Source organism: Phalangium opilio, unplaced genomic scaffold (assembly GCF_054372755.1).
Source record: "Phalangium opilio isolate 3A_F unplaced genomic scaffold, DU_Popi_V2 ptg000194l_1, whole genome shotgun sequence".
NCBI classification, from domain to species: Eukaryota; Metazoa; Arthropoda; class Arachnida; order Opiliones; family Phalangiidae; genus Phalangium; species Phalangium opilio.
The window spans coordinates 2870036-2896414 of NW_028324212.1; the positions used below are offsets into that span (position 1 = coordinate 2870036).

At 37.5% G+C, this 26379-nt stretch overlaps 1 protein-coding gene across 1 annotated transcript; it reads right to left on the reverse strand.

Moving 5' to 3' along the window:
- Nucleotides 1–9466: 9466 nt before the first annotated feature.
- On the reverse strand, nt 9467–11503 carry LOC149622691 (uncharacterized). The gene is made up of 5 exons (XM_089853546.1): nt 11410–11503; nt 10721–10948; nt 10487–10658; nt 10162–10302; nt 9467–10033 (listed from the first exon to the last, which is right to left on the reverse strand). Exons 1-5 carry the CDS (start codon nt 11501–11503, stop codon nt 9664–9666), a joined length of 1005 nt encoding a protein of 334 aa, XP_089709672.1. The 3' UTR covers nt 9467–9663.
- Nucleotides 11504–26379: the final 14876 nt, after the last annotated feature.

The following is a 26379-nucleotide window of genomic DNA, read 5'->3' on the forward strand; positions in this document are numbered from 1 at the left end:
TCCATAAGAAACGTTAAATACATCATTAATAGAATTTATCAAATAAATCATTACTAAAGTTCATCGAGTAAAATCTTTAGCAAAGCTCATCAAGTAAATCATTAAAAAAAATCATCAAATAAATCATTACCGAAGTTCCTCAGATAAACATTAATTGGTTTTTGTTTTTTATATGAGTCTAGAATTAGTCACGTAAGAAAGAATCTTGGCTTTAAAGCCTTGTACAGTATTTATATTTTTGATATCATTAGGCATTTCATTCCATAGCTGGATTGCTCTAATTTTAATACTTTTTTGATTTAGATTCGATATTTTTGGTGGTAATGCAAAATTATTTTGGACTGACCGTGTGCTATATCTGTTCGTTACTTATTCAAACATAATCGAGATATATTCGGGGGCTTTTCCATTGAAGACTTTGTACATGAATACTAGTAAATGATATAGATAGTTCTGATGTAATGTTAGAAGGCCAGCAGTATTACGGGCATCTGTCGCCGAGTATCGTTTATCTTTTTGTAACATAAATTTTATGCATTTATTATGTATTATCTGCAGCCGTTTAAGGTGCTTCTTGAGGCCAACATTATAAAAAATATCCCCATAGTTAAAAATTTGTTGAACTAGCGCATTGTGTAGAATAATTTTACTTTTTACGTCAAGGCATTTATATAGAGGATGTACAAGCCATAGTCTTTTGTTAACTTTGTTTAGTGTATATTCAATGTGTTCAGTGAACGAGAACATTTCGTCCAGGGTTATTCCGAGATATCTACACGAGGATACGCGTTTGATGTCTAAAGATCCCAATTTCTTTATCTGTTTCGAGCTACCTCTTAGCTTTCTGGGTTCAATTATCATGAAGACAGTCTTAGTTTCGTTAAATATCAGGCCTCTTTCGCCTAACGTTTTCATTAGATGTTTAACGTCTGTTTCTAAATCTTTGACGAGATCGTCAGTTGAAATGGATGCGCATAGGAGTGCGTTATCATCCGCGTATTCAAATGATTTAGAACTTTCCAGACACATGTTATTACGCCTCGTATAAATATTAAATAATAATGGGCCCAAGATGCTTCCCTGCGGTACCCCGGATGTAATTTTTAATTCTGTTGATTTTGTGTTGCCTAGATGGACTGCCTGAGTTCTATCTGTTATATACGATTGAAACCACTGTATTGTGCCATTATCTGCGCCGCACAGCCGCAATTCGTGTAGTAATAGCTTATGATTAACACAATCAAAGGCTTTCGAGATATCAACGAAAACTATCCCCACGTACATACCTCTATCCAAATATTGTATAATGCTTTCATACAGATTCATAATACATGTGTCTGTCGAATGACCTGGTACAAAACCAGCTTGAATACTATATAATAATCGATTTGCTATGACATGATTCACTAACTGGTTAAAGACGCATTTTTCTAGTATCTTCGATATACTTGGTAGAATTGAAATTCCCCTGTAGTTATCCGGGTTTTTTGGATCCCCTTTCTTAAACAAAGGTACTGCTTTGGTCTCTTTCCATTTTTTTGGGAACTCATGCTGAGTTATGGACATGTTAACCAGTTTCGTCACACAAGGTGTTATAACTAAGGCTAAATTTTTTATCAGTTTACTCGACAAGCCGTCAATGCCTACTGCTTTTGAGGGTTTTCAATTTTTCAAGTAATTGAAAGTTATTGTAGGGGTTGGCGATTCGCTCTCCGCACTCCGTTATTCCAGGGTATTGGTATGTTGCCGAGGACGCGCTGTTATTTTTTACTCAACTTTTATTTCATCTAAACTATGAATGCCCTAAAAATCGACAAATTAGTAGCAGTTATACTTATTCCTGGGGGACTTACGATTGAGAGAGCTCTTTTTAAAGCCGAGGAAATCGGCGTTAACAGTTTAAATTTTATAAATATTGCGGAAAGTAATTACGAAGAACGTTTTATGAACGTAGTCCAACAAACTTAAAATTTTATTTTCTTAACGTAGACTGTGGAAAACGTCGAGAAAAAAGAAAAACATAGAAAAGAGATAGAAAAGTTAATTATGCAGTTGCGAGGGTTAAGAAGAAACAACGCTATTCAACATGTTAGGCCACGGCTAGTGGCCTGGACGGTTTCTGCTCTTAAGTCGATTGAAGACTGGACTGACACGCAAGCACCTATTTGGACCTCAGTTTCAAGAAGCGCTGAATAACTTAGACGAAGCAACCAAGAAATTTGGAAGTATTAATTGTCTGAACAAAGTAATTTTATGGGCCTATGTTTCGTAAAGCTAATTGGAGAAAATTTAAGAATTTTTTTTGGGGGGTATGGGATGTTTTTTAATTTAATAATTTTTTTGGGTATGGGATGTCTTGTAATTTAAGGACGTTTTGTATTACCAATTTACTGGGCGTAAGATGTTTTCAATGAAATCATAAGAAAATAATATATAGCTCCCTATAAGTGTGAAACTCTCCATTTAAGCCATGTAAACAGCATTTTCTTCCATTGAAATTTGTAAAAAGTTTCTAATGCCACCTATTAAGAGTTTTTGGCGTGAAAAAGATAAAATATTTGTTTGGAAAATTTTCAAATTTTATATTGGAATTAAATAGATAAATGTCTAGACGTTATTATTATGATAATTATAACTGATTAAGTACATGTCAAAATTATCATAATAAATTAATAGATGGCGCGAGGTTTGGACGACCAAGGCTAGCTCCTACACTATTACGAGGTAAGGAGCATCTCGTGGCTCTACGGGCGCGGCGATATTTCCCCGGCCCATCGTGCCTTTCGCGGGCACCGTAGGTGGCGGTGATGGTTTGGCCCCACTTTTGCTCTTAGTACCGAAACTTCTCCCACGGGGCGTAAAAGCGTAAGCGCGCCAAATTTGGAAGCAAATGCTGCAGTATGAAAATGTACTACGTTTCATACTTATAGGGAGCTATATATTATTTTCTTATGATGAAATTAGTAAAGTAGTCTCATTATAGGGTGTAAGATATAATTACGGTCCATGTGTAATACATAATATAAAAGGGGCAGAAATCAAGAGATAATGATAAAATATTTTTGCCCACAGGGCGGACGAAGAAGAGGAGCACGACGATATATTTTCTCCGTTTCTCGTTTTTCTTTGGACATAGTTGCGCAGCTGTTTGGAAAGGTTTACGCCAATCCGTTACAGTCATATGTGGAATTTTAAATTGTTGAAGGAACCTACAAAGTATACACTTTGAATTATCATGTGTGTTATATATGTGGCTGATATACTTTTAGGACGTTTATCCAAAAAAATGCATGGCGAAATTAAATTGAAAACAGGTTTTTAACATTACAAAATTACATCTAAATTTAAACTTAAATGCATTAATCATACCTTGAAATTTCTTTCAATCCGTTGAGAATAAGTGAGCCGTTTGTTGCCACAAAGAAATAGTTGGTTTTTTCGGAATTTTACAATTTCGGACGTATGTGTTTGAAAAAACTATAATTGATACATTAAATACTGAAATTGGAAATAGTGTTTACTTATCCAAAAGAGCCTTTTCTTCATTAACCAGCACAAATTTTGCACATTGTGTAGTTTCCGTTTGATGATCCTTGATTCTGATTACATGCATTCTACCACAATCAGATGCCTGACCACTTAAAACTCCGTGATCCTTAAATTAGTGCAAACTCTGACCTTTTGGCAGGCACAGCTAAGAATTAGTAAACCTTGAAAAAATAGCAAATGACAATTTGTTAATAACTGTTCAATATTGTAATGAAATTTTCCTCTCTCTTTTAATTACCGAATAAATAGGCAATAGTGCTCCTAGTTCAATGTGGTTTTTAATCTTGTTACAGCTTCTTCTACTGCTTCTTTAATATCTCACCGCTTAAAAGGTTCCACAATGGTTGGAAATTTTTAAAGGTCGCGAGCCCTACACCATAGATTGAATCCTTTGTTCACTTGCTACCTGCCAATGTTTTTGGCAATTGGCTTCATCCAGGATAATATTACTTTACTCTTCAAATGGCCAAGATAATTGTAGAATTCACGATCTGAATGACAAGATTATAATTAACAATGGTTGTTTAACTGGTAGCGTAGAAGAGCAATTCTCTGCTTTATTTATTCCTGCTGGATTGTCATAATAAACGACACCGTTCTTTTGTAGAAGTAGTCAATATGATTGACTTATACAATGTTTTTATACGGTGGGACTATTTTCTTAAAAATCCTTAATTTATTAAATTAAATACATTAACGCGACTAGCAATTTCCGAATTTTTCTTGTTTAGGCGGCCCCGAGAATTCGCTTATTGTACCGATTATCGTTGGAAAGGTATTTGTGGTAGAATACTTTCCCCGATAGCAGCCATGAGCGTTAGGCATAAGTCGGTTACATAACCATACCAAAAAAATTAGTTGCCTACGTACTGCTTTACATTAAGCATTCACTTCGGAGTCAGACCATCGAAAAAAAATATAGTTTTTAAAATTCAAGGTCGTAGATCTAAACAGATTTAGCCTAAATTAAATAGAGCCGCTGAACAAAAAACCATTTCCAACTGTTTAATCAAAGATAACATAAATTACCTTATAAGTAGATGTTCTTGGAAGTTTGAAGAAATTTAATGAATTTCGGTAAAGCCACGGTGATGTTTTTCACACTCTCCGCTCGCATCTACAGGAAAATTGTTACCATAATATATCATTACATAAACCAGAAACAAATTGATTTTTAACTTTTTGAAGACTATATTACATCTAATTAACAAAGCTGAACATTTAAACAAAATGCAATTTACCACTATTTCCTGGATTCTGATGAAACGTTGGGTTTTCTACGTCCATTAGGGCCTTAACGTCAAGTTCAGTAGGATTTAAGAACTTAAGACGTTTGTTGACCGTGCGCGTATTTTTTTTTAAGAATATATATCTAAAATAAAATTGCGGTTTTGGTCCTTGTGAGTACTAGTGAAAAGTTATTCTGTGTATAGCTTCACATATTTGATCTCGTATATTTTTCTACCAAGATAATTACATTCACTCTGCACAGTCGACGCAATTAAAAACTTTCCCTCTCGCAACGTCTTGTTTCAAAAATAAGCGGTAAATTACTGATCTGATACCATTGATTATACTCTTGTTTCAATACAGTTTTTACTAAGCGTTTTTTACACTGGCCACTTCCCATTTCGAACTGCTAAATAGGGGGTTTTGAATTATTGGGATGATTTTGAAGAGAATGTGAACAGTTGAACATAGCTCGTCCAAATAACATTCCAGTTAAGGGGCAGTGATGTTAACTGTAATGTTATGATGAAATGTCCACAACGGAATCAATGCATTGAGCGATATTCTTATACCCTTTAATATTGCACAAATGTATAAGTCAACAATTGTGGAATGATACTTCAAATCTTCCTTTGGTGAAGATATGGCCAAGGGTGCGGCATTTTGGTCCACAATGGTTCGCAAATGCCAGGGGATGAAGAGAGATTACAATCTGGATTAGTGAGCGATTCTAGACGTCAGTTTCAACTTAAGTCTCCACGAACGTTTGGTTGAAAACGGCGCCCACATTCAAAGCAGCATGGGTCACAAAATGGTGCCTACATTTGAGAAAGTGGTTGTGTTTATTGTATTCAGCTAATTGGGGTTCGCCATAAACAAGATGACGAAACTTTCTTAGGAAAATTCATATATACAATCCGTAATTAGTGTTATACTTAAGACCCACTAGTCTTAGCAGTATATTCTATGGAATTTTATGGCCTTTTTTGACAATCAATAGAATCTGCTGAGCTGCACGAAGTATATCTTTCAAGGTTAAGTAACGACGCAGGGAGAGTGTGGATATCTTTTATAGAGAACAACCCAACCAAGTTAACAAGTAATTTAAAGAATTAAGACACTTTGCTAATAGGCCATTTTAAAAAGTTATAGGGTCTTGTCATCTTGTTTTTATATAGCTCATACGTCACGCGTACGTCACTAAAGAGTGATGCAGTCAAGCGCGTTCGGTTTACAGGGGCCATTCGTCGACTGCTGTTTTTATAGCCTTGGCCAAAAGTTATTTACAAGCGCAAGTGTCATGATGTAATATCTGTATTTTGAATTTTTAATTTACTTTAATGGCTTAATAATTGTACTTATTTCTCATAAAGGTTTTTAAAGTTAGATTAGCCTTAACTCGAAACTATGGCTCGGGATTACTATTACTCAAGTACATAACTATAAAGTGACATCAATATTAAAATCTGGTTCAACTTTTTTGAGCATTGACATGGCTCCTCCTAAGACGAAAGTTTCTGACTTTCTTCAGTTAACTCTTTGTCTGACATTCGTCCCGGAACTAGATCCGAAACAAAACTGATGAAACCATTGGGAGTAATTCCTATAAGACCTTTTGCGGTGTTATGAGTTTAATAGGATGACCAAGTGTCACTCTGCGTTTTAAAATCAATTGGCTTTTGAGTAAATAATTCTGTAGCTTCAATGATCACTCTTGTTTTGGGAAATTTAGCCTTAAATTCTTCTGGCATATGTTTGTCGACCACTGCGCGGGATGGCCAAATTTTTAAATTTGAGAGCCGCTTTTTAAGCAAGTCAAACCATGTTGTGCATAAATTAGAAATTGTTGCTACAGATACATCACATCTGTAGGCAAGATCTTCTTCCAAAAGGCCTACTTTTAATCAGCACAATGCCATAAACAGTTGGTTTTTAAAAGATAGATTCATGGGTCGCCCTGAGTCGTTAAACAGATTTCTTTCACGTTTGCGTTTATGCCGAGATCCATTATATAGGTTTAGTTTTTTAAATCTGGTTCAATATATTCGAATAAATCATTGAAACTTTCGATGTTTTCGCAGCCAGTATAGAACTTGATCATGTTGCTAGAATGTGATACTGTTTTTAAGGAAAACATACACTTCTCCCATAGTTGTCTTTCTAATTCCTCGGCTTTGCTTTTGTTTCGTAATTTTTTTCTCCTTTACACAGGCAAGAAGATTTTTCAACCGGGTGTTTTCAATCTTAGTTTTATCCAACTCTTCAGCGCATTCTTGAAGCTGTTTCAACCGCGTTTTAAGGCCGAGGTTCTCCTCAATTAATTCCATCTTGTCTTTTTTTCATATTCTCCATTTGGTCTAATCTTAAACGAAGATCAAAAACTTCATTCCGCAAAGTTTATATAATGTTGCATGATACTAAAGGATCAGAATTCAAGCCATAGTTGTGATCTGAAATTATTATAATACTCTCCATAATTTCAAGTTTATAGATAAAAATAAAATATAAATATAATAATGAAAATCCCTTACCATATAAATTATCGTCAATTTTTGAAATTTCGGGTAACACTACTTGATGTAAATTTCCAACAACTGACCTATCATTAATAATTTGGCACTCGTCACATATCTCAACTTCAAGAGAGAGTCCTAGGCTGTAGACATCTATTGGATTTCCAAAATATGTGGAAAACTTTTCAGATATTGATCTATGACCAGACTTATTGAAATGATAGCCGCAAAAGGCATGGCTTTTAGCCCCAGTTCTTTCCTAAATACAGGTGTTGACCATGGCCTTCTCTGAGATACCAGACTTTTAATTTCATCTGTATTTGATGTAATCAAATTTATCCACTCCTGGCGCTGAGCACCATTTCTGGGAAAAGGGCTAAATGTTATGCCTGGATTTCTTCGGCTAGAAGTCTTGCACCCTGGCACACAAAAATGTCTTCCCACCATTTTACGGTATCCTCGACAACAGTTACACTCGGTTTTCACTGGGCGATTTCCTTCGAGTTTAGAATTTCGCCAAATGAGCGAAAAGCGTAAAATTCTTTTTCGTATTTCTTTTTTTCGCTTTTGGGTTTTCACTGCGTAAAAGCCGAAAAGGAAAAACGTATGGCATAGCCACCTCTATCACTCGACGAATGCGCGTGATTAAGTTTGCTATATGGAATTGGAAATCGGAACTGAACTGACCTGGAGTACTTGGAGTAATATGGAGGACGACAATACTGTTGAAGTTATTAATACGCTCAAAGTTTACTTATTATATCGAAAATGGAAGAAAAAACAATACACTAGACGATTCTGGGTTCGTGATTTATATGCGAGAAGGTCTCGTCAAGGAGATTTTGCGAATCTCGTACAGGAAATGAGGCATTCTGACCAGGAAAAACACTTTGAGTAAGTTAAGCCTTGGCTTGTCAGCTTAGCTTGGCTATGGTCATGCTATGGTTATTTAGAGAATGATGCAAGTTATGAAAATGTGATATTCATTAGGTACTTTCGAATGTCTCGGGAACAATTTGACCACGTGTTGTTTTTGGTTCGGGACAAAATAACAAAAGCGGATACAAACTTTAGATATTGTATTGCACCTGAAGAACGATTAGCTCTCACTCTACGGTATTTTTATTGATGGTATGCATTGGTTATTGCTTTCTATATTGATACCATTTTCTTTTAGCTTTTTGGCAAGTGGTGATATGCAGGTGAGCATGTCTTACAGCTACCGAATGGGAAAAACTACTGTTTCCAACATAATTAAAGATACGTGTAATGCCATTTGGCAAACCATGGCTCCTATGTATGTGAAGATGCCCTCTTCAGAAGAGGAGTGGATAGAAGTGGCAAAAGGGTTTGAAAGCCAATGGAGTCTTCCTAATTGTATTGGCGCAATAGATGGTAAACACGTTCAAATAGCTAAACCATCTAACTCAGGATCAATGTTCTACAACTACAAGGGAACATTCAGCACTGTGTTGCTAGCTCTTTGCGATGCACATTATCGTTTTCTGATGGTGGATGTGGGCAGCTATGGTTGCCAAAGTGATGGAGGCATTTTTGGAAATTCAGAGTTTGGTGTGCAAATGCAAAACAACCAACTAAATATTCCTGAAGGAAGAATTTTGCCCTTCTCACAAACAAGATTTCCGTACTTCATTGTAGGAGATGAGGCATTTCCTCTGTCTCGTGAAATAATGAGGCCGTATCCTGGCAAAGTAAATTTGACAAAAAGAATATTCAATCTTCGCATGAGTGGCGCTAGAATGGTGATAGAGAATACCTTTGGTATCTTGGCTGTACGTTGGAGGATATTTTCTCGTACTCAGTATGGAACGCCAGATAATATTGATGGACTAGTTAAAGCAACAATATGTCTTCATAACTACCTCATGACGGATGAAAATGGCAAGCCTTCAACAGCAAGAAAATATGCCCCAGAGAAATTTGCAGATTACAAAGATGAAAATAGCATATTGAGGCATGGAACTTGGCGAGAAAATTTAGGGTTTTGCGCGATCAAAGATTTTTCTGAACGTAATCAACCAAATAGACACAGTCGATTTTCTGGTATATTAAGAGATACTTTAGCAAACTATCTTTGCAACGAAGGAGCCATACCTGGTCAAGTCGAGCAAGCGAACAAACAATAAGAAACTTTGTACTTTTTTTGAGCCACATTAAAATGAGCAATGTTTTGTGATTGTAAACAGTTGTGTAGTTAAACTTTTATTTTGGAACGTAGTTAACTTTACTAGGAACAATAAACACATTTTAAGGAAAACTAAAGTGTCCTAACAAGTAATTTTTAAAACAAATTTAGGTGACGCATTTAAAAATGACTCGCGAGGAAGATTGACAATTAAGGTTTCAACATTTATTCTGACATTTCTGCGTCAAAGAACAGTTTTTCCACTTGATACCTTAATTTAATCTGTTTCTTCTTGTCAAGACCCTCATACCGAAACAATAAGCTTTTGAAGTATAAAACATTTGCTTCATTATGTTTTTCTTCTTTTTTCTCAATATTTTTAGTTGCAGCGTCTAAAAATGATATCATTTTATAGTCCACATCGTTCACCTTCTTCCGTTTGGCGTTTGGTGGTTTAATTGTATCACAATTTGATTGGGATTGACTAGAGTTTTTAATCACTTGAACCCTTTCAATTTCTGTCTTTAAAGGCAAACTTTCATCCGAATTAATTAATTGTTCCTCATCTCCCTCTATAACCGTTAAATCACGGTCCCTGTTCAAAAGATTAAATATTACTAAGTGCTATTAAGCGTTAGAGTCTTTGAATGGCCTTGCCCAAAGAGCGTTGAAACCAAAAGCTAAACATGGTTAAGAAAAATAAATGAAATAAAAACCACATACAGAGACAGTCCTCCATTCGCCAGGTTGTTAAGAATCACATTAGCTTCCTCACCATCCTCCAACTGAGTTCCTTCATCCACGTTATCAGGCTTATCACAATCATCATTATCACATTTCATTGCTTCAAAATTACTGGCAGTTCTAAAGAAATCGTCCAAATGAAATTATTTAAATTATTATGCATTTAATATTAGCAATGAACCGATACCCGACGTTTCCCAATAATAAAAGTGGGGCACTATCGATATCGGCTCAAGTATCAATATTTTGTTTGCATCGGTATCAGGTTAAATAACGCCTTTCCATAATTAAAATATAGCACAACCTTCGAGGCTCTACAGTTGGGCCAAGAAATCCATCCAATATTGGATATAATTTCCATTTTGGTTTGGCTATATCGTCACTGCCAGATCCACTGCGTTTTTTCTTGAGAAAGTCCCTCCTCATTTTGAGATAGCGGTCTTTTAGTCCCTTCCACTTAAGGGTCAGTTCCTCCTCTAATGAAACATATAAAAATTATTGATATGAATATTAAGAAATAAGAAATACAAATACTTACTTGTACATTTTAGCAAAGTAGCGATGGAGCTCATCCGATTATCTTTCATCACAATATCTTTGTAACTCACGTTTTTCTTATCCCAAAGATATGGGTATTTTCGAACCTCTTCAACTATCGCTTCGGAATCAATTTTGGTCATTTCGAGTTCTCTAATCAATATATCACCACGATAGCTTAAACTTAACTTCCTTGACTCTCGCCTTATCACAACTTTAAAAATGGCGACTAAAAACGAAACAACCGGGCTTGCGCTACCACGTGACCTTAAGACCGGCTGTGATTGGTCTGCCTCTACGGGAAGAAAAATCCGCGCTCTGAGAAAAACCGCAAAAATAGAAATAGGACCTTCGACGCCAAAACGCGAATTTCGTAAAAAAAGAAGGAATAATTTTTTCCTTTTCCGCGAAAATATGGGAAAATCGCCCAAAATTCGCTCAGTGAAAACCGGGTGTTAAGCTTAAACATTTAGAAACGGATATTATTCTACCGGAATATTACAAGTTTTCAAACAGAAAATTAATATTACCAACCTTAAATCGCCGGAAATCTAAGACGTTGAGAAATGAAGACCAATACGGAGCCGACCTATATTACAAGTTTTTCGACGCCATTAAAACGCGAGAAAAAAACCGGATGTTTACAATAATTTCCGACTTAGAATTTTGTCAGCGCTTAACGGCCCTCACAAACTAGTAAGAAATACGTCACTGATGAAGTATGAGCTACATATTTCTTCAAGCCACCTCCTACTTTTTGTAAAGGGCTATTATTATCGGACATTTATTCTTAATTATTAACATCGTAAGGATAAATACACATATACGTTTTCATTTTTAAATTCATTAAGCGATATATATTTAATAATTTTGCCGTTTGCGTTGACAACCTGTTGCATTCTCAGTGGCATTGAAGTAAACAGATTGTTTATATAATCGGGCCGCTAACCAACCTCTTCCTATGCCGTACTCTGGATGATAGTGAACAGTTTGTCAAAAACACCATAATACTAGTTGGACTTTAGTATAATACTAATTTCGTATTGTAAATATGAGTGTTCCTTGAGAAAGGTTCGTCATCTTGTTCATGGCGAACCCCTAAGAGTTGAATACATTGAACACAAAAACTTTCTCAAATTTAGGCACCATTTTTATTTTTGCACACGCCATCTAGTGGCGTAGCAAAAATGTTAGTCTCTATACGGGATAATTGACGAGGGAGAAGCCACTCTGTAATAAAGTCTTTCTGAGGGTGTAAGATAGGAAGCGTATTACGCCGTTTAACGCGGAAATACACTCGGGATTACATTTTACAGTTTTTAATTTCAATATTAGAACTGATTTAAGGTATATCTCCCGAAAAACACCAAAAAGGTAATACCGGGGGAATACGCCAGTGGCTGGTCCCTCGGGCGTCGTTCGTTTCTAGTTGACGAAAGGAAAGCCGCTCCGTAATAAAGTCTTTCTGAGGGTGTACGATGGGAAGCGTATTACGCTAGTTGCCTGTTCCCTCGAATGCCGAGCCCCGAGCGCGACGTGCCGGTTGGTAACCTCGTATTTTAAGCTTAAGATGATACTGAGAATAAACTAAGGAGAGATTGGCGCGGCTCTAGAGACCGCGCGCGTTATCAGGGGTATCGTAGATTATGCACGTAGGGAACCTCGTATTTTTAGCTTAAGATGATACTGAGAATAAACGAAGGAGAGATCTCTGGCCTAAACGCGCCAGATTTTACGGTAGACCGGGAGTCTTATATTACGTACGCGGGAACCTTGCGGACTGACGACGGCAATGCTTTAAGCCTTTGCTTAACTGAACTTTCTACTTTGATTTAAATATTAATTTATCAAGCTAAGTATAATTTTTGTGATCTACTGTCTTGTGACCCTTGAAGTTCCGATTTAATGTTATAAACAGATTCCCGGTTAGTAAAATCAATTGTCGTTAAATGTATACAAATGGCCAATTGATTTAAGTTCCTAAATATAATCTAGTTCAAATAAAACGAAAATTATAAAATCTTAACTGAATTTCCTCCTTAGATTTAAATATCAATTTTTCAAGCAAAGTATAATGTTTGTAAACAAGGCGATTAATTGTATTATTTACTAAACATTGTGATTAATGTTTAGAGCTCGGCATTATCTATCCATTATCCACAAATTGGTGTATAACCGATTATTTATAAACAAAGTTGTGGATTATAATACTATTTAGCATGTGAGTTGTGTGGATAATTTTCGAGTATTTATGAAGATAAAAAACTTAGATAATGGATAGATAATTCCGGGCTCATTGTGATTAAAGTTTAGAGCTCAGCATTATCTATCCATTATCCACAAATTGGTGGATAACCGATTATTTATAAACAATGTTGTGGATTATAATACGATTTAGCATGTGAGTTATGTGGATGCAACGCTCGCTTCCACGGAGAGTCGGCGATTCGAATTGCCGACGGCAATGCTCTAAGCCTTTGCTTAACTGAATTTCCTACTTAGATTTAAATATGAATTTTTCTAGGTAAGTATAATTTTTGTGGTCTAAGTGAAACCGTTTTGTTCGTAATATATTATTTTACTAATAGCTCCTTAGAAGCATCAAGTGTTCAGTACTAGAGGAATTTTAGCTGCGCGAGCTTTCGCCTTTCGGCTTTGAAGGCCCGGGAGACCGGGAGTCTCGTACGCGGGAATATCTCTTATTATCATTGCCGACGGACGGCAATGCTCTAAGCCTTTGCTTAACTGAATTTTCTACATTGATTTAAATATTTATTTTTCAAGCTAAGTAGTAGGGATGTCAACTTCCCCAAAAAAAACCGGTTTTCGGTTAACCGGTTATTTTAAATGGCCGGTTTAACCGATCCAAAAAACTGGATTTTTTTATCCGGCCGTTATTATGTTTTTGATAAATTTTTAAAAATTCTCTGTTCCAATGTACAATCAATGGCAAGAGCTAGGCCTAGTCGTTTTTATTGGCAATTATTGCAATATATAGTTTGTAAAGTTTACAATGTAAACAATTGTTTTTTACATTTATACAATGTATAATTATTTAATCCTGCCAATACTTTTGATTTATACCATGCAGAAACACTCGCTCTGAAATGTGGTCACTAGTGAGGCGAGAACTATTATCACTTACAGCTTCATTAACTATTGAAACTAGTCTTTCCGAGGCAACTGAGTTACCTAATACTGTGCAATATTTTAGTCCTAAATTTGATAGAAGTGGAATGCAGACTTTCGATTTAAGCCAAAATTCTTCTGGTTTGCTAGTTCGAGGCAAAGTTGGTTATCGAAAATATAACTTTATCTCGTTTGGTAAGCTACTTAGAGAAGAACAGTCATTTAGTTTTTCATCGTGACTCTCCCATAATAGAGATTTTGTGTCTAATTGTTGGTTAGGTTCTTCAGGATCAATTCTTTCACATACATTCACAGTTTCTTCCAATTTTTTAAATTCTTCTGTAATGGCAGCCACAGCTTGACTTGCTCTTAGTGGTGGAATGTACATTTTCTTAAATCTAGGGTCAAATAAAGTCGCTCTTACTAGCAACTTATTTATTTCAAGTTGTTGAGACCTTCGTTTAAGAGATTCTAACAACCTTTCCCGTAAACGTTTAGCTGGTTCACTTTGACAACAAATTTTTTCCATTGCTTTGAACAAACATGACACCATAGGTAGAACTAAACCTCCTGTAACATAGTTACTACCTGAAATTTCTCTTGTAGCTTGTTGTTGTATTGTACCAGTAAAAATAACAAAATCAGCCAAGGTTAGTTTTTTAATTGCCATCTCACCCATAATTTGTAAATAATAGGGGGTGTTTAATTTTAGTTTGTACTCATCCCCTACTTTGCTTATGCAAAACTCTTTAAACTTTGAAGCAATTTCAGTAGCAGGCATTAAGCTGATGTCTTGGTTTTTAACTGAGGAAGGACACTTAATTTCCAAGACACCCTTTGACGGAACATTTGGGTCTGTGATAATTCCATGACCACTAGCGCCAAGAAAACTATACTCTGAATGTATAGTTAAACCTGATTTCTCCACAGTAAAGCCAGTAAGATCTTTGTACCTTTCTTAGGCAACGGGTTCTAGATCAATACTTCTTTGCATTGCTTTTGGTAAATTAGAATATTTGCTCAACTGGTTCGGGTTTAAGATTTTTTTTATAATGGATATGGGTATAGTTTTGCATCGAGTTTTATACACCAATCCAAATATAGATCTGGCTATTCTACCTTGCCTCAAATCAAACCAAAGTCGACTCTGCGATTGGCTAATTGTTTCTCTTTCTATGTAGTTAATTAAATCTAGGTTAACCTTTTGATTAATAACATAAACCAAAGAATCTTCATCGGACACAGGAAGGCTTTCTCCGCGTAGCTTCAAGATCAATTTCCGAGCCTCATTTAAATATTGATGAGTATTAACAATTTTGTGGTTTTCATTTGAATCGGTTTCATTATTAGGTTTAATGATGGTTGAGGTAACAAGCATGGGTGAAATATTAGGTCCATTAATAGGGGTACTTGGTTTAGCTTCAACAATATGCTTTAAATCTTTTTGGATAACTTGAACATCAGTTGTGTTTATTTCTACTTCTATTTCTACTTCTGGAACTTGAGGTTCAATTTTAATGTTCCAAAAATGTTTTAAACCGGTGTCCGGAAATATTTCTGCCAGTTCAGCAACAGCTTTAACAACAGAAACAGAATCTACAACTCTGTGGTGATTTAATCGAGGATCAAAATCAAACTGTTTATGGTCTTCAGGGTTTGAGTTTTCAATTTCTTCAAGAAGTTTTGGTTTTTTGAACATGCTTGGCTTCAAAATGGACGGAGTTATGGTTTTTCCTCTCGGTTTATTCCAAACACAAGGTTTCGAAGTGCAAGCAGCATCCCCAGATTTAATTCTTTCTTGACAATATGAGACGATACACAGAAGCAATGTACCAATATGGCTACAAGACCCTGACTTTCCAATTGTGCACTCACAAGCTCCTGCGCAAATTTACCCGTAGATTTGAGGCAAACTGCGACCCTGTAGTCCAGACTTCTTTCCGAAGCGTAACACTGAGACTTTATATAGTATAAAGAGTTTGTAACCTTTAAATTAATATTCATTATCTTAAAATAATGTTTAACAATGTCAATTATCAATCTGAAGAACCATAAATTATACAAACCTGTGCCACCAATATTTTTGAATGAATATCACCAGCTTTATGATGAGCAATAGCTCTTTTGATACTCTTAGTATCATTTCGCTGAATATTGTCTACGGTCACAGTTGCTCGAATAAAATAATCATATACGTCATTAATATTTAACTCTGGCAATATTGACAAATCTGATAGCCAAGCAGGTGGTGTAATTTCGTCCGGATTTGGCAATATACTTGGGGTTCGCTAGAATGGAAGGGAATTTAAAATTTTCTTTTCCAGCACAAATTCGGAATGGGCGGATGAACTTGCTTCAAAAGTTAACTCTCTAATGCATAGTTTTGAAATGGCTTTTACCACAGGTATTCGTTTTTTCTCAACATTGGCGTCGCTAGGCCTTTTTTGGGGGGGGCTATAGCCCCCCCCCCAAATTCCAAACTTAGCCCCCCCAAAATAATCCGTAAACCCTACCAAAAAATTGCTCTTAGCAACCCAAAATTCTGTAACAATATGTAAAAAATTTTCAATATCAAACAGAAAAATTTTGAAGAAAAGAACAGATGGAGAAAAGTTAAATGTTTCACGTTCTTGTGATGAGAGTCCCAATAGTGTGAACTAAAGCTAACCAAAACTAAAAATCAACCTAAGACGAGTGAAAATCCTTCATAATCGGTTCCGTAGTCTTTATCAATAAAAGGTTGCATATCTTTAAAATACGAATAATTTCACGTTGACACAAATTTACGGATAGTTTTAAAGGTCTACACATTTTCCAATGAACCCATTATGCAATTTTAGCCACATCGTAGTATACGATAGTCGCTTTTGTTATCGTCAGATTTTAGCTAAAATGGAACTCGATAGTACCTCAACCCACCAATAGTGGTAGCTGAGTTCAGTTAGAGATTTTATTTTAATTAAACAATTTTCACACCGCACCCGGGAATTGAACCCGGCTGGCTGACGCAGCTCTAAGATACGCTACCACTGTGGGGTAGAGTCCGACGCCGCCGATAGTACGCCGGCGCGCCGCCACATTTCTAGTTTTTAACCCCGCCGCCGCCGTACGTACTTTTAATCAGCGCGACGCCGAAATATCACCGGCGTACGCCGGCGTGCCAACAAGTCTTGGAAATAGCACAGGTCCAAAACCAGTTTATTAATTGCTCGGACCAGTTTTTTTTATTCAAAATCCGGGGGTTACAGGTCCTTGGGATCACTTTATTAATTGAGAACTTTTAAGAAAATTGAGGAGGGACCAGTTTAAAAATTCTAGTCATTATAAATTTGTACTCCACGGATCTAGACTCCTAGCCTTGGCTGGGGCTCATTTCTGCCTTCCTTGCTACAACCACAGCCCACTGGATCACTATTTGGCTTCCCACGCCAATGTTTTTCCTATGTAAAAGCGCGTGTTGGTAATTTTGGGCTTTATGGCTTGAAAAATCGAAGGAGCCATAGGCCGGCTATGGGAGGAACACAGTTATTTAGCCTGAATGTTGAAACTACTGGTTCAAATCTCTGAAAATTTTAAAGAGATGTGCAAAACAACGTTTGCTATTATTTAGAAATTTTCATACCATTTACTTTTATAGTTTTTTATAAATATTAAAACGAAAATTAGCCCTAATTAAAGGGCTTGGTCTTCGAACGGTTTAAAAGTTTTATGTGGTTTCACTTGATCGAATCTCTTGAAATTTTAGTGAGAGGCATATTGAAGGGTTCAAACGAACCATTCACTTCCAAAAAGTTCAATAAAATTTTGTTTGTGCATAATCCTACAACCTATTTAGTCGCTTAGGAAAATTTTAGGAAAAGAACTATTCGTTTCAAAATTTTGAAATATTGCACGATAATTTAACACCTTTCAATATGCCTCTCACTAAAATTTCAAGAGATTCGAACCAGTGAAGCTGAAGGAAACAAATTTAGACTGTTTGAGACTAAGCCATTAAATTATGGTTAATTTTCGTTTTAATGTTCTTACAAAAAGCTAGGAAAGAGAAACATTTTAAACTTCGCACAAAAAATACCAAACATTATTTTGCAAATCACATTAAAATTTCAAGAGATTTCAGCCAGTATTTTCGAACATGGACTGATGTTGTGAACACCACCACTTCACAACTGAGAACTGCATACGTCATTAATCACTCTTTGTTAACTTACACGCCTCTAACGCCGCCGCCGCCAATAAAATTGTATGCAGCGCCGCCGCCGGTTTATAGAACGGCGCGCGGGCGGCGCGCCGTCGCCAATATGCCTAAACTGTGCAAACGCCGCCGCCGACAACTTTTTAGCGGCGTCGGACTCTACTGTGGGGTTGGTTTTTAGGGTCTTTGATTTTTTTTTCGTTTTTTTTATGTGCTAATTAAATAGATAACGATGTGGCTACTATTAAGTCCCAGCCCTTGGGCCATCTTGTTTATATTAAATTCTTATAATAACTTTAAAATAGTTTGCCCAGATTTAGCCCCCCCAAATTTCAAACCCTAGCGACGCTACTGATTTTGAAGATTCTTCCGCAGCTACTAAAACAGTTTTTTCCAAACCCGACACTAAGCCTTGGCTATTACGGGAAATATTTTCGATGTTTTGATTTTTTAAAGCTTCTATGTACATATGTTTTCTCCAGTTTGATTTAAATTGAATTCCCATATTTTTACAAACTTCTTTGAGCTCCAATATTTTAAGGTTATCATAGTTTATATTTAAATTAACACGGTTATCTACAACCCCAGCCATTTCTCCATAGGCCGAGAGCGTCGTCTGCTATTTTATCCACGAAGCGCGACAAGCGCATGCGCGCATAAATTTGCGAAAAGGTCTATTTGGTAGGCGATTGGTAACTTAACTCACCATTGGTAGGCGTCTGCTAAACTTAAGAAGTGGAAAATTAAAATTACAATCACCCATTGCATAGACTCACCATGAATTAACTAACGGATAGAGTTAGTTAATCCATGGACTCACTCAATAGTCTGCCTAAGGTAGGCAACTTTAGCCTTGGTCGAAACTAACATCTAAAATATAAATTAAAAAGGTATCTTAAGTAAAGAATTTCAACCGAGACACATAATTAAACGAAAATTAGACCCGACAGAGAATTTTTTAATAAATATAGTGTTATATTTATTGAAAAATATCAAGTTAAAGTTTCAAGGCGGTAAAATGGCAATTTTGCGTCGTCTACTGTAGAGCAATTCGCGTCGTCTGCTGTAGAGTAATCTTTTGAGGTACTTACATTTTTAATTAAATTAACATACTTAGACTTAATTAATTCTGAGGAAACTTAAAATAGTTACTTGTTAATTTGAAAGTATTCAGAAAGCTAACTTCATTGTGGTTTTTAAATGATTCGATGTGCAGGAGCACCAGGTACGAGTGACCACGGCACCATTCTATTTAACGTTGCCCTATCAGCCTCCAAGCCTGCCCACGTCCCTAAACCTAACTTCTTCAAAACTGATTATGGTCTGTTTAGTAACTTTTTATCTACCATCGACTGGTCCCTAGTGCTCAGTCGAGGTGACCCTGATACTAATTATTCCGACCTCCTTGCCCTGCTGCAAACTGGTATACGTTCCTTTTCCCCATTCACCAAACCTCGTGCCACTCTCTCCATTGCCCAACGTACTCAAGCTAGTCTTAATTTCAAAAAGAAGGCCTGGCACCGCTTGTGCAAGGCTAAGTCTAAGTTAGCCCCGTCCTCCACCCTTGCTCGACTTCGGCAAGCTTATAATAATGCTCGCAACGCCCACACGACTCATTATCGTAATACTCGACGACGCTATGAAACCTCACTCACGACACTGTTTAGTACCAACCCTAGAGCTTTTTATTCCCACATCAATAGTTTTCGTAAGTGTCGCTTCAATATCCTTCAACTTAAGCATCCTGACGGTTCACTCACTACCACACTCCAGGACAGTGCGTCCTTATTAAACACTTGTCTCGCGGCCACTGTGCAACTCTCACCACTTACCCCTCCACTGCTCTTGGTACCTCCCTCTGTCGTTGATCCGCCAAATACCTTTAGCCATTTCATTTGCGACCTACCTGAGATTCATCATCTCCTCTCTCACTTAAATGTCAATAAGTCCCCTGGTTCTGATGGTCTCCACCCCAATCTTTTGAAGATGCTAGCTCCCCTTCTAGCTGTACCCATCCACCTTCTCATATCCCAGTCTTTTGCCTCGTGCACCGTACCGGCTATATGGAAGGAAGCGAATTTAACGCCGATTCATAAAAAAGGTTCGCGTGCTGACCCATCCAATTATCGGCCCATAAGCACTCTAAATCAGGTTTCTAAACTATGCGAACAGTTAGTCCACCGACAATTAAGATCTTTCCTTGAGGTTAATAAATTCTTTTCCCCAGCCCAACATGGCTTTCTCCCTCGTCGGTCGTGTTTAACTAACCTACTATTGGCCACTAACGATTGGACAACTTGGCTAGACTCTGGTCAATCAGTTGATGTCCTTTACCTAGATTTTAGCAAAGCTTTTGATTCCCTCCCTCACTCGGCCATTCTCGCTGCCCTCCACTCAGCGGGTATTGTAGGTAATGCGTTTAAGTGGCTTTCCCATTATCTTGCTGGCCGAAAACAGCGTGTAGTCCTCCGAGGAGTCACTACCGCTTGGAAACACATAGAACAGGGCGTGCCTCAGGGTTCAATACTCGGTCCACTCCTCTTTAATATTCTAATAAACTCAATGCCATCAGTAGTCCAAAATTCTTCCCTGATCCTCTTTGCCGATGACGCGAAACTTTATCGTCGGGTCAGTGTTCCGGCTGATCGCGATGCCCTCCAGGCAGACCTTGACGCTATCGTTAGGTGGGGCTCATCTCATGGGCTCAGCTTCAATATCGGCAAGTGTAAGATACTCCACCTTGGACGCAGGAACCCCTCTTTCGACTATACCACTAATTCGGCTCCCTTAACCAAGTCTTTTTGTGAACGGGATCTAGGCATCCTAATAGACCCCCTTCTCAAAATGTCAACCCAGTGTTCAAAAGTCGCCAAGCCTGTGCGTAGTATCACGGGTATGATCCGCCGTAACCTAAATTTCCGGTCCTTACCCCTTATCAAAACATTATACAATTCTCTGGTCCTCCCCATATTTGATTTTTGCTCCCCTATTTGGTCTCCCCATCTTAAATTGGATCTTAATGCCTTACAAAGGGCTCAAAACGCTTACACTAAGCTCCCCAACGAACACAGTTCCTCTCCAGCATCCCGCCGCCTCTCTTTGCTAAATATTGACCCGGTCCACATCCGTCATAAAATTAACAACTTATGCCTTGTCCATAACCTTATCAATGGTCACCTTGACATTGACTTCTCCCTCTTTTTCACCAGAAATACGAGCGCGAATACCCGTGGTCACTCTCAAAAATTGGTCAAACCACGAGCCCTAACTACCTTTCGGCAGACCCATGTTACTTATACTGTCATTAATGACTGGAACTCCTTGCCCCCTAGCATTATTGCCATTACCAATAAATCTCTGTTTCGAATTAAACTCTGAACATTTTAACGATATGATCTAAACCCTATTGCATCCCCGTCTTTAGTTATTTTTTTCCATTATTTTTACTCAAGTATTTTCATTGGTTTTTAGACCTCTGTGTCCTAGTCATTATATACTTTATATATATATCCTAGCATTATATACTTTATTGTCACGGCCCTCTCGCTATAACCGCCGTCTGCTCCTAAGACACCTAGCTGTCTTTGCGGATGTTGTTGTATCAAATAAATAACTAAAAAATACTCCTAAGCCTAACATTAAACCCAAAGGAGGGAAAAAAGTAAAAAAAAAAAAAAAAAAACCCCATGTTATTCCTATGGGAAAATAGGCGAAAATCTGTGCATTTTCATTTAACATTACGGGAGGGTGTCGGTTCTTACCTAGAACCGGCCCTCTAGAATATTGCATGTAACCTAATTCAAAAACTTAGCCAGCTATTATTTTAAGAAGTAAAAATAAACCTTTCAAGAGTAACTTTATTTAACTATTTAAAAAATATTTTCAATTGTTATTTGTAAAGTTTTCCGCCGAAGAATTTTAGCCATGACAGAGTAAAATCTTGTAGCTTGAGCCACCATCTTCCGATGCGCGGAACTAAGTTTTTCTTCAATAAAGCATTGCGCATCGAATTGCAGTCCGTGACCATTTTGAATGATTTTCCAAGTAGATACGGACGAAATTTTTCAAGTGACCATACTACAGCGAGTGTTTCCAATTCATAAGAGTGATACTTGCGTTCTTCGGCAGTTGTTGCTCGGCTTGCGTAGTGAATAGGGTGAAGTTTCCCATCTAGTCCGTTGTGAAGAAGTACACTTCCTAACCCATATTGGCAAGCATCCGTGTGGAGTTCAATTTTTCCGTTGTGATTGTACAATCCAAGTACTGGTCTTTCGACTAATTCGGTTTTTAAGTTTTTGAATGCGTTTTCTTGATCTTCTCCCCATATCCAAGTCGTATTCTTTCGGAGAAGGGACGATAAGGGTGCAGCTTTCAATGCAAATCCTTTTATAAGTCTTCGAAAATAACTCGCGAGCCCAAGGAATCTTCTCAATTCGTGTTCATTCGTAGGCTTCGGGAAATTGTCTACACAAGCAATTTTTCGTGAGCCTGGTCACAACTCTTCTTCGGTTATCTCGTAACCAAGGTAATCAATTTCACTTTGCAGAAAGGAACATTTCTTAAAATTCAATGTTAGATTTGTCGTAAGTGTTCGAGCCCACTACGAACTGTCTGTGAAGGAATTAGAATGCCATCCATATACACCAACGCAATGGTGTATCGCAAGGGACCCAATACGTGATAAATTAATCGTTAAAAAACCGATGGTGCGTTAGTTAGCCCAAAAGGCAAGGCTAAAAATTCATAATGTCCGTCGGGTGTTACGAATGCTGTCTTTTCTTGCGAATCCTTATGTACGGGAATTTGGTACTATCCAGATGCCATATCGAGACTGGTATAGTATTTATTTCAATGTAATCGTTCCAGTTGATCGTCAATGAGTGGTAAAGGAAACGAGTCCTTTTTCGTCAGTTTATTCAAAGCACGATAATCTATGCAGATTCGTTCTTCGCCGTTTTTCTTTTTGACGATCAAAAGTGGACTAGCGTAAGGTGAGTTTGAATCTACGATGATTCCGGCATCTTTTAATTCCGAAATTTTCACTCGCACCCTTTCACGTTCGGAATGTGATAATCGATACGGGCGATAAGTTATCGGTTGTGATGATTCTAATTCCATTTTCATTGTCGCAAGATCGGTACGACCCAGTTCCAAAAGATTGTCGGCGAATACATTTCGATATTCGTTAATCATAAACATGAGTTGTTCGGCTTCCAGTGCTAATACTTTCGGTCCTATGTTTACATTTTCAATGGTAATTGGTTTACGGTTGAATGTGATGACTTCGGTTGTTAGGATATCGGTAATTGATTCGGTTTGCTCTCCTAGGAGGCAACATAGTTCGGCTCTGGTCATCTTTTGGTTCGGTTTGTTGACAAGATCTTTTTCGGATATGTTGACAATGGGTAATACTGTATTGCTGTTTCCATCAACGGAGATGATACTTCTAGGAATACAGTGTTCATTTCCTGTATGATCGCGTAACTGAGCTTCAACTAATATATCTTGATTACGGTAAGTTGTTTTGTCGGTGTACATTTCAATGAATCCAATGTAATTAGCTGGAATTGCGGATGCTTCCTTGGCCCATAAATTTACTTTCTGTTTGGAAAGTTCCGGAATTTGGAGATTCATAAGGCATTCGTCCTCGCCTTCGTTTTCGTGAGTTTCCATGATAAGTCTCACAGTGTTTTTACGGCGAACAATGGTGACATTTTCTTGTTCGGTGAAAGGTTGTCCGATAATAACTGGAATGACCTGGGCATCGTCTGGTACAACATGCATTTGTACTACGGCTTTGGCTTCGTCAACTTGAATTTCGGCTGTGACTATTCCAAAAGGCCTTGTGCTTCCTGCTCCATATCCTCCAATTATGCATCCTTCCGGCGGAGCTTCGTATTCCAATTGTAGCTCATCAGCGGTACTTTTCCGAAGAGCAACGCACTTGCTTCCGAGATCGAGATAAGCCTTAACGTCTTTTCCAATAATCACTGCGTTCTTGTCGGTCTTACCCAACATATCATCTACGTGATGCAGAGCCTTTACGTTAGTATTTTTGTTTTGGCCACTGTTTTCACTAAACTGTTGTTTATTGACGTCGGTGAATCGGTTTCGCTTAGACGGACGAGTACATTCCCTGGATATGTGTCCATAGTTGTTGCAGTTGAAACACCTGATTTCGCCATGTTTGGGCGATTCAACTTTCGGTGGATTCGTGCTTGGTTCTATTCCACGGCTTGTTTGACCTTTTTTGTAGTAACCACTTTATTTTTGACAGTTGATGACTTGATAAACGCAGACCTTCTTCTAGCATCTTAATAATTCGGGTGGCGTAGCATAGTCTCTATTACTGACTGCCATTATCAGTTGTTGGTCGTTCAACCCAGTGACAATGTATTCTACCATTCCACAGGCACGAGCCTTAGCAACTTTGTCATGGTAATATGATTCGATAGGTTCATTCAGTTGACGAGATCGTTTTTCCATATCTCGATGGAGTTGTTGAGCTGACTGCACGGAAGGGAACCATTCCCGCAATTGTGCCTTCCACTCGTTCCACGTATGACGTGTTGTTGACAATCCTTCATACCAGGTTCTGGCTGTGCCCTGAAGCTTCGGTAGAGCATGGTGTACGATGACTTGATCGGACCATTGATAAGTGAGTGCTACGTCGTCTACTTTGGTAATCCACATATCAATCGTTTGATGGGGTACAGCTACGGGATCGAATATCGGAATAAGCTTTCCGGCATCTCCCCAATGATGATGTTCAGCTTGATTCGGTTGATTTGGTACGGGATTTCCTTGCGGAATAGCCAATACAGCGGTCATAGTTTGTTGCATCGTTGCAGCCATAGCTTCTTTCATGGTTTTCCCGAAATCGCTTAGTAAAACGTCTCCCATTACTTGACTATCTTTGTTGTTTGATTCGTGGTCACTGTCCGACATGTTTGGATAGTTTTCAGCAAGAACTTCGTCAAAATTCAGATGTATACGCCTTAATTCGCGGTTCGGATTTCGGAGTGGCTCACTTAATAATTCTTTCGGTTGACTTTGATTCGGTCGGCTTCTTCGAGGAGTATCCGAAGTCTGTTGTTTTTCCCTTTCGAGTCTTTCTTTGGTTTTACGTTTCGTACTGTCCCGAAGATTATATCTTTCCATTCGGCGTTTGCATGATGTTCAGCGTTGATAAATTATCCCACTTCTAATATATTAAAAAGACGTTTCGCGGTCAATAACTACAGGTCTAACTTTCGTTAAATTATAGAATTTATTACTGCAACAGCTAAAAACCAGAATGCGCCAGTTAGGGTCAAACAACATTTGAAAAACTCAAGTCCACGTGCTTTATATTCTCGAGAAATACCATGCGCGCGCATATAAAACTAACGGTTAATTCTGCGCGTGATAGTAGCCAACAGTTCAATACAATTTTCCAAATTTCCGTGAACTGTAAATGCGGTCCGGAAATTGAGAACACGTTTGCTCCGATTTACAAACTGCGAACGTGTCCCTTGGGGTGTACCAACAGACAGATCTACACAGATACGTCGAGAATTCCAACTGACTTTGCAGCTAGTATTTTAAATCCGGTCACGAAAGCAAACAAAAGCCAGCGATTCATCAAGTTTTGAGAATCGAATGTGAGAACATCTAGTCAGACTCTCATTCCATGAGGCAAAACACGCTTCCCCATTTTTCTCTTTGTGAAAGTTAAGATTTACGGTTGTCATTCTAAATCGTACAAGAGGCGACTCGAAAAATCCTTCAAGGTCAATTTTCGTATTTTCAGAAACTGGGAACTTGACAGCCATGTTCACACATACGTTGGAAACCAGTTCAAGCGATTAAAAGGTTTCCAAAATTAAGTGTGATCAAAACTGTTACTCGAAAATCTAGTTACAAACGCGGTTTCATCAAATTGAAACGCTAACCAACTTAAAGCGAGTTTAGAGGTTAATTTCTAGTTTTCAGGGGTATTTCACATGGGATGAGACTAGACTGAAGGATAATTTCGCTTGCCTTAGCCGACAACACTAAAAATGACAAATATCTTTACGACAAATGGAATTTTGGTATAATAACCAAATGTTATTTTCTTTATAAATATATAACTGCTACTTCAGGGATTTCTTATTTTACTTAATGTAAAATAAGAAATCCATGAAGTAGCAGTCCTTTTATAAACAAGTTTTTAATTAGACACCACCAATTAACAATTCCAAAGCAAAACTTGTTTCGTATTTGCAAATTTTCACTATATTTACGCTAAAAACTTTTACGTAAACCAATTTTTACCCTAAAAAAGAATGAAAGTAAAATTTTATTTTAATAAT

What these genes read in the sequence shown, in the direction of transcription:
- LOC149622691 (XM_089853546.1), bottom strand. Translation starts at nt 11,503, where the DNA reads ATGTCCGATAATAATAGCCCTTTACAAAAAGTAGGAGGTGGCTTGAAG. An exon ending in TACTTTGCTAAAATGTACAA is followed by an intron (nt 10,659 to 10,720) that starts GTAAGTATTTGT and finishes ATGTTTCATTAG; the next exon opens with AGGAGGAACTGACCCTTAAG. An exon ending in CCAACTGTAGAGCCTCGAAG is followed by an intron (nt 10,303 to 10,486) that starts GTTGTGCTATAT and finishes CGATTTCTTTAG; the next exon opens with AACTGCCAGTAATTTTGAAG.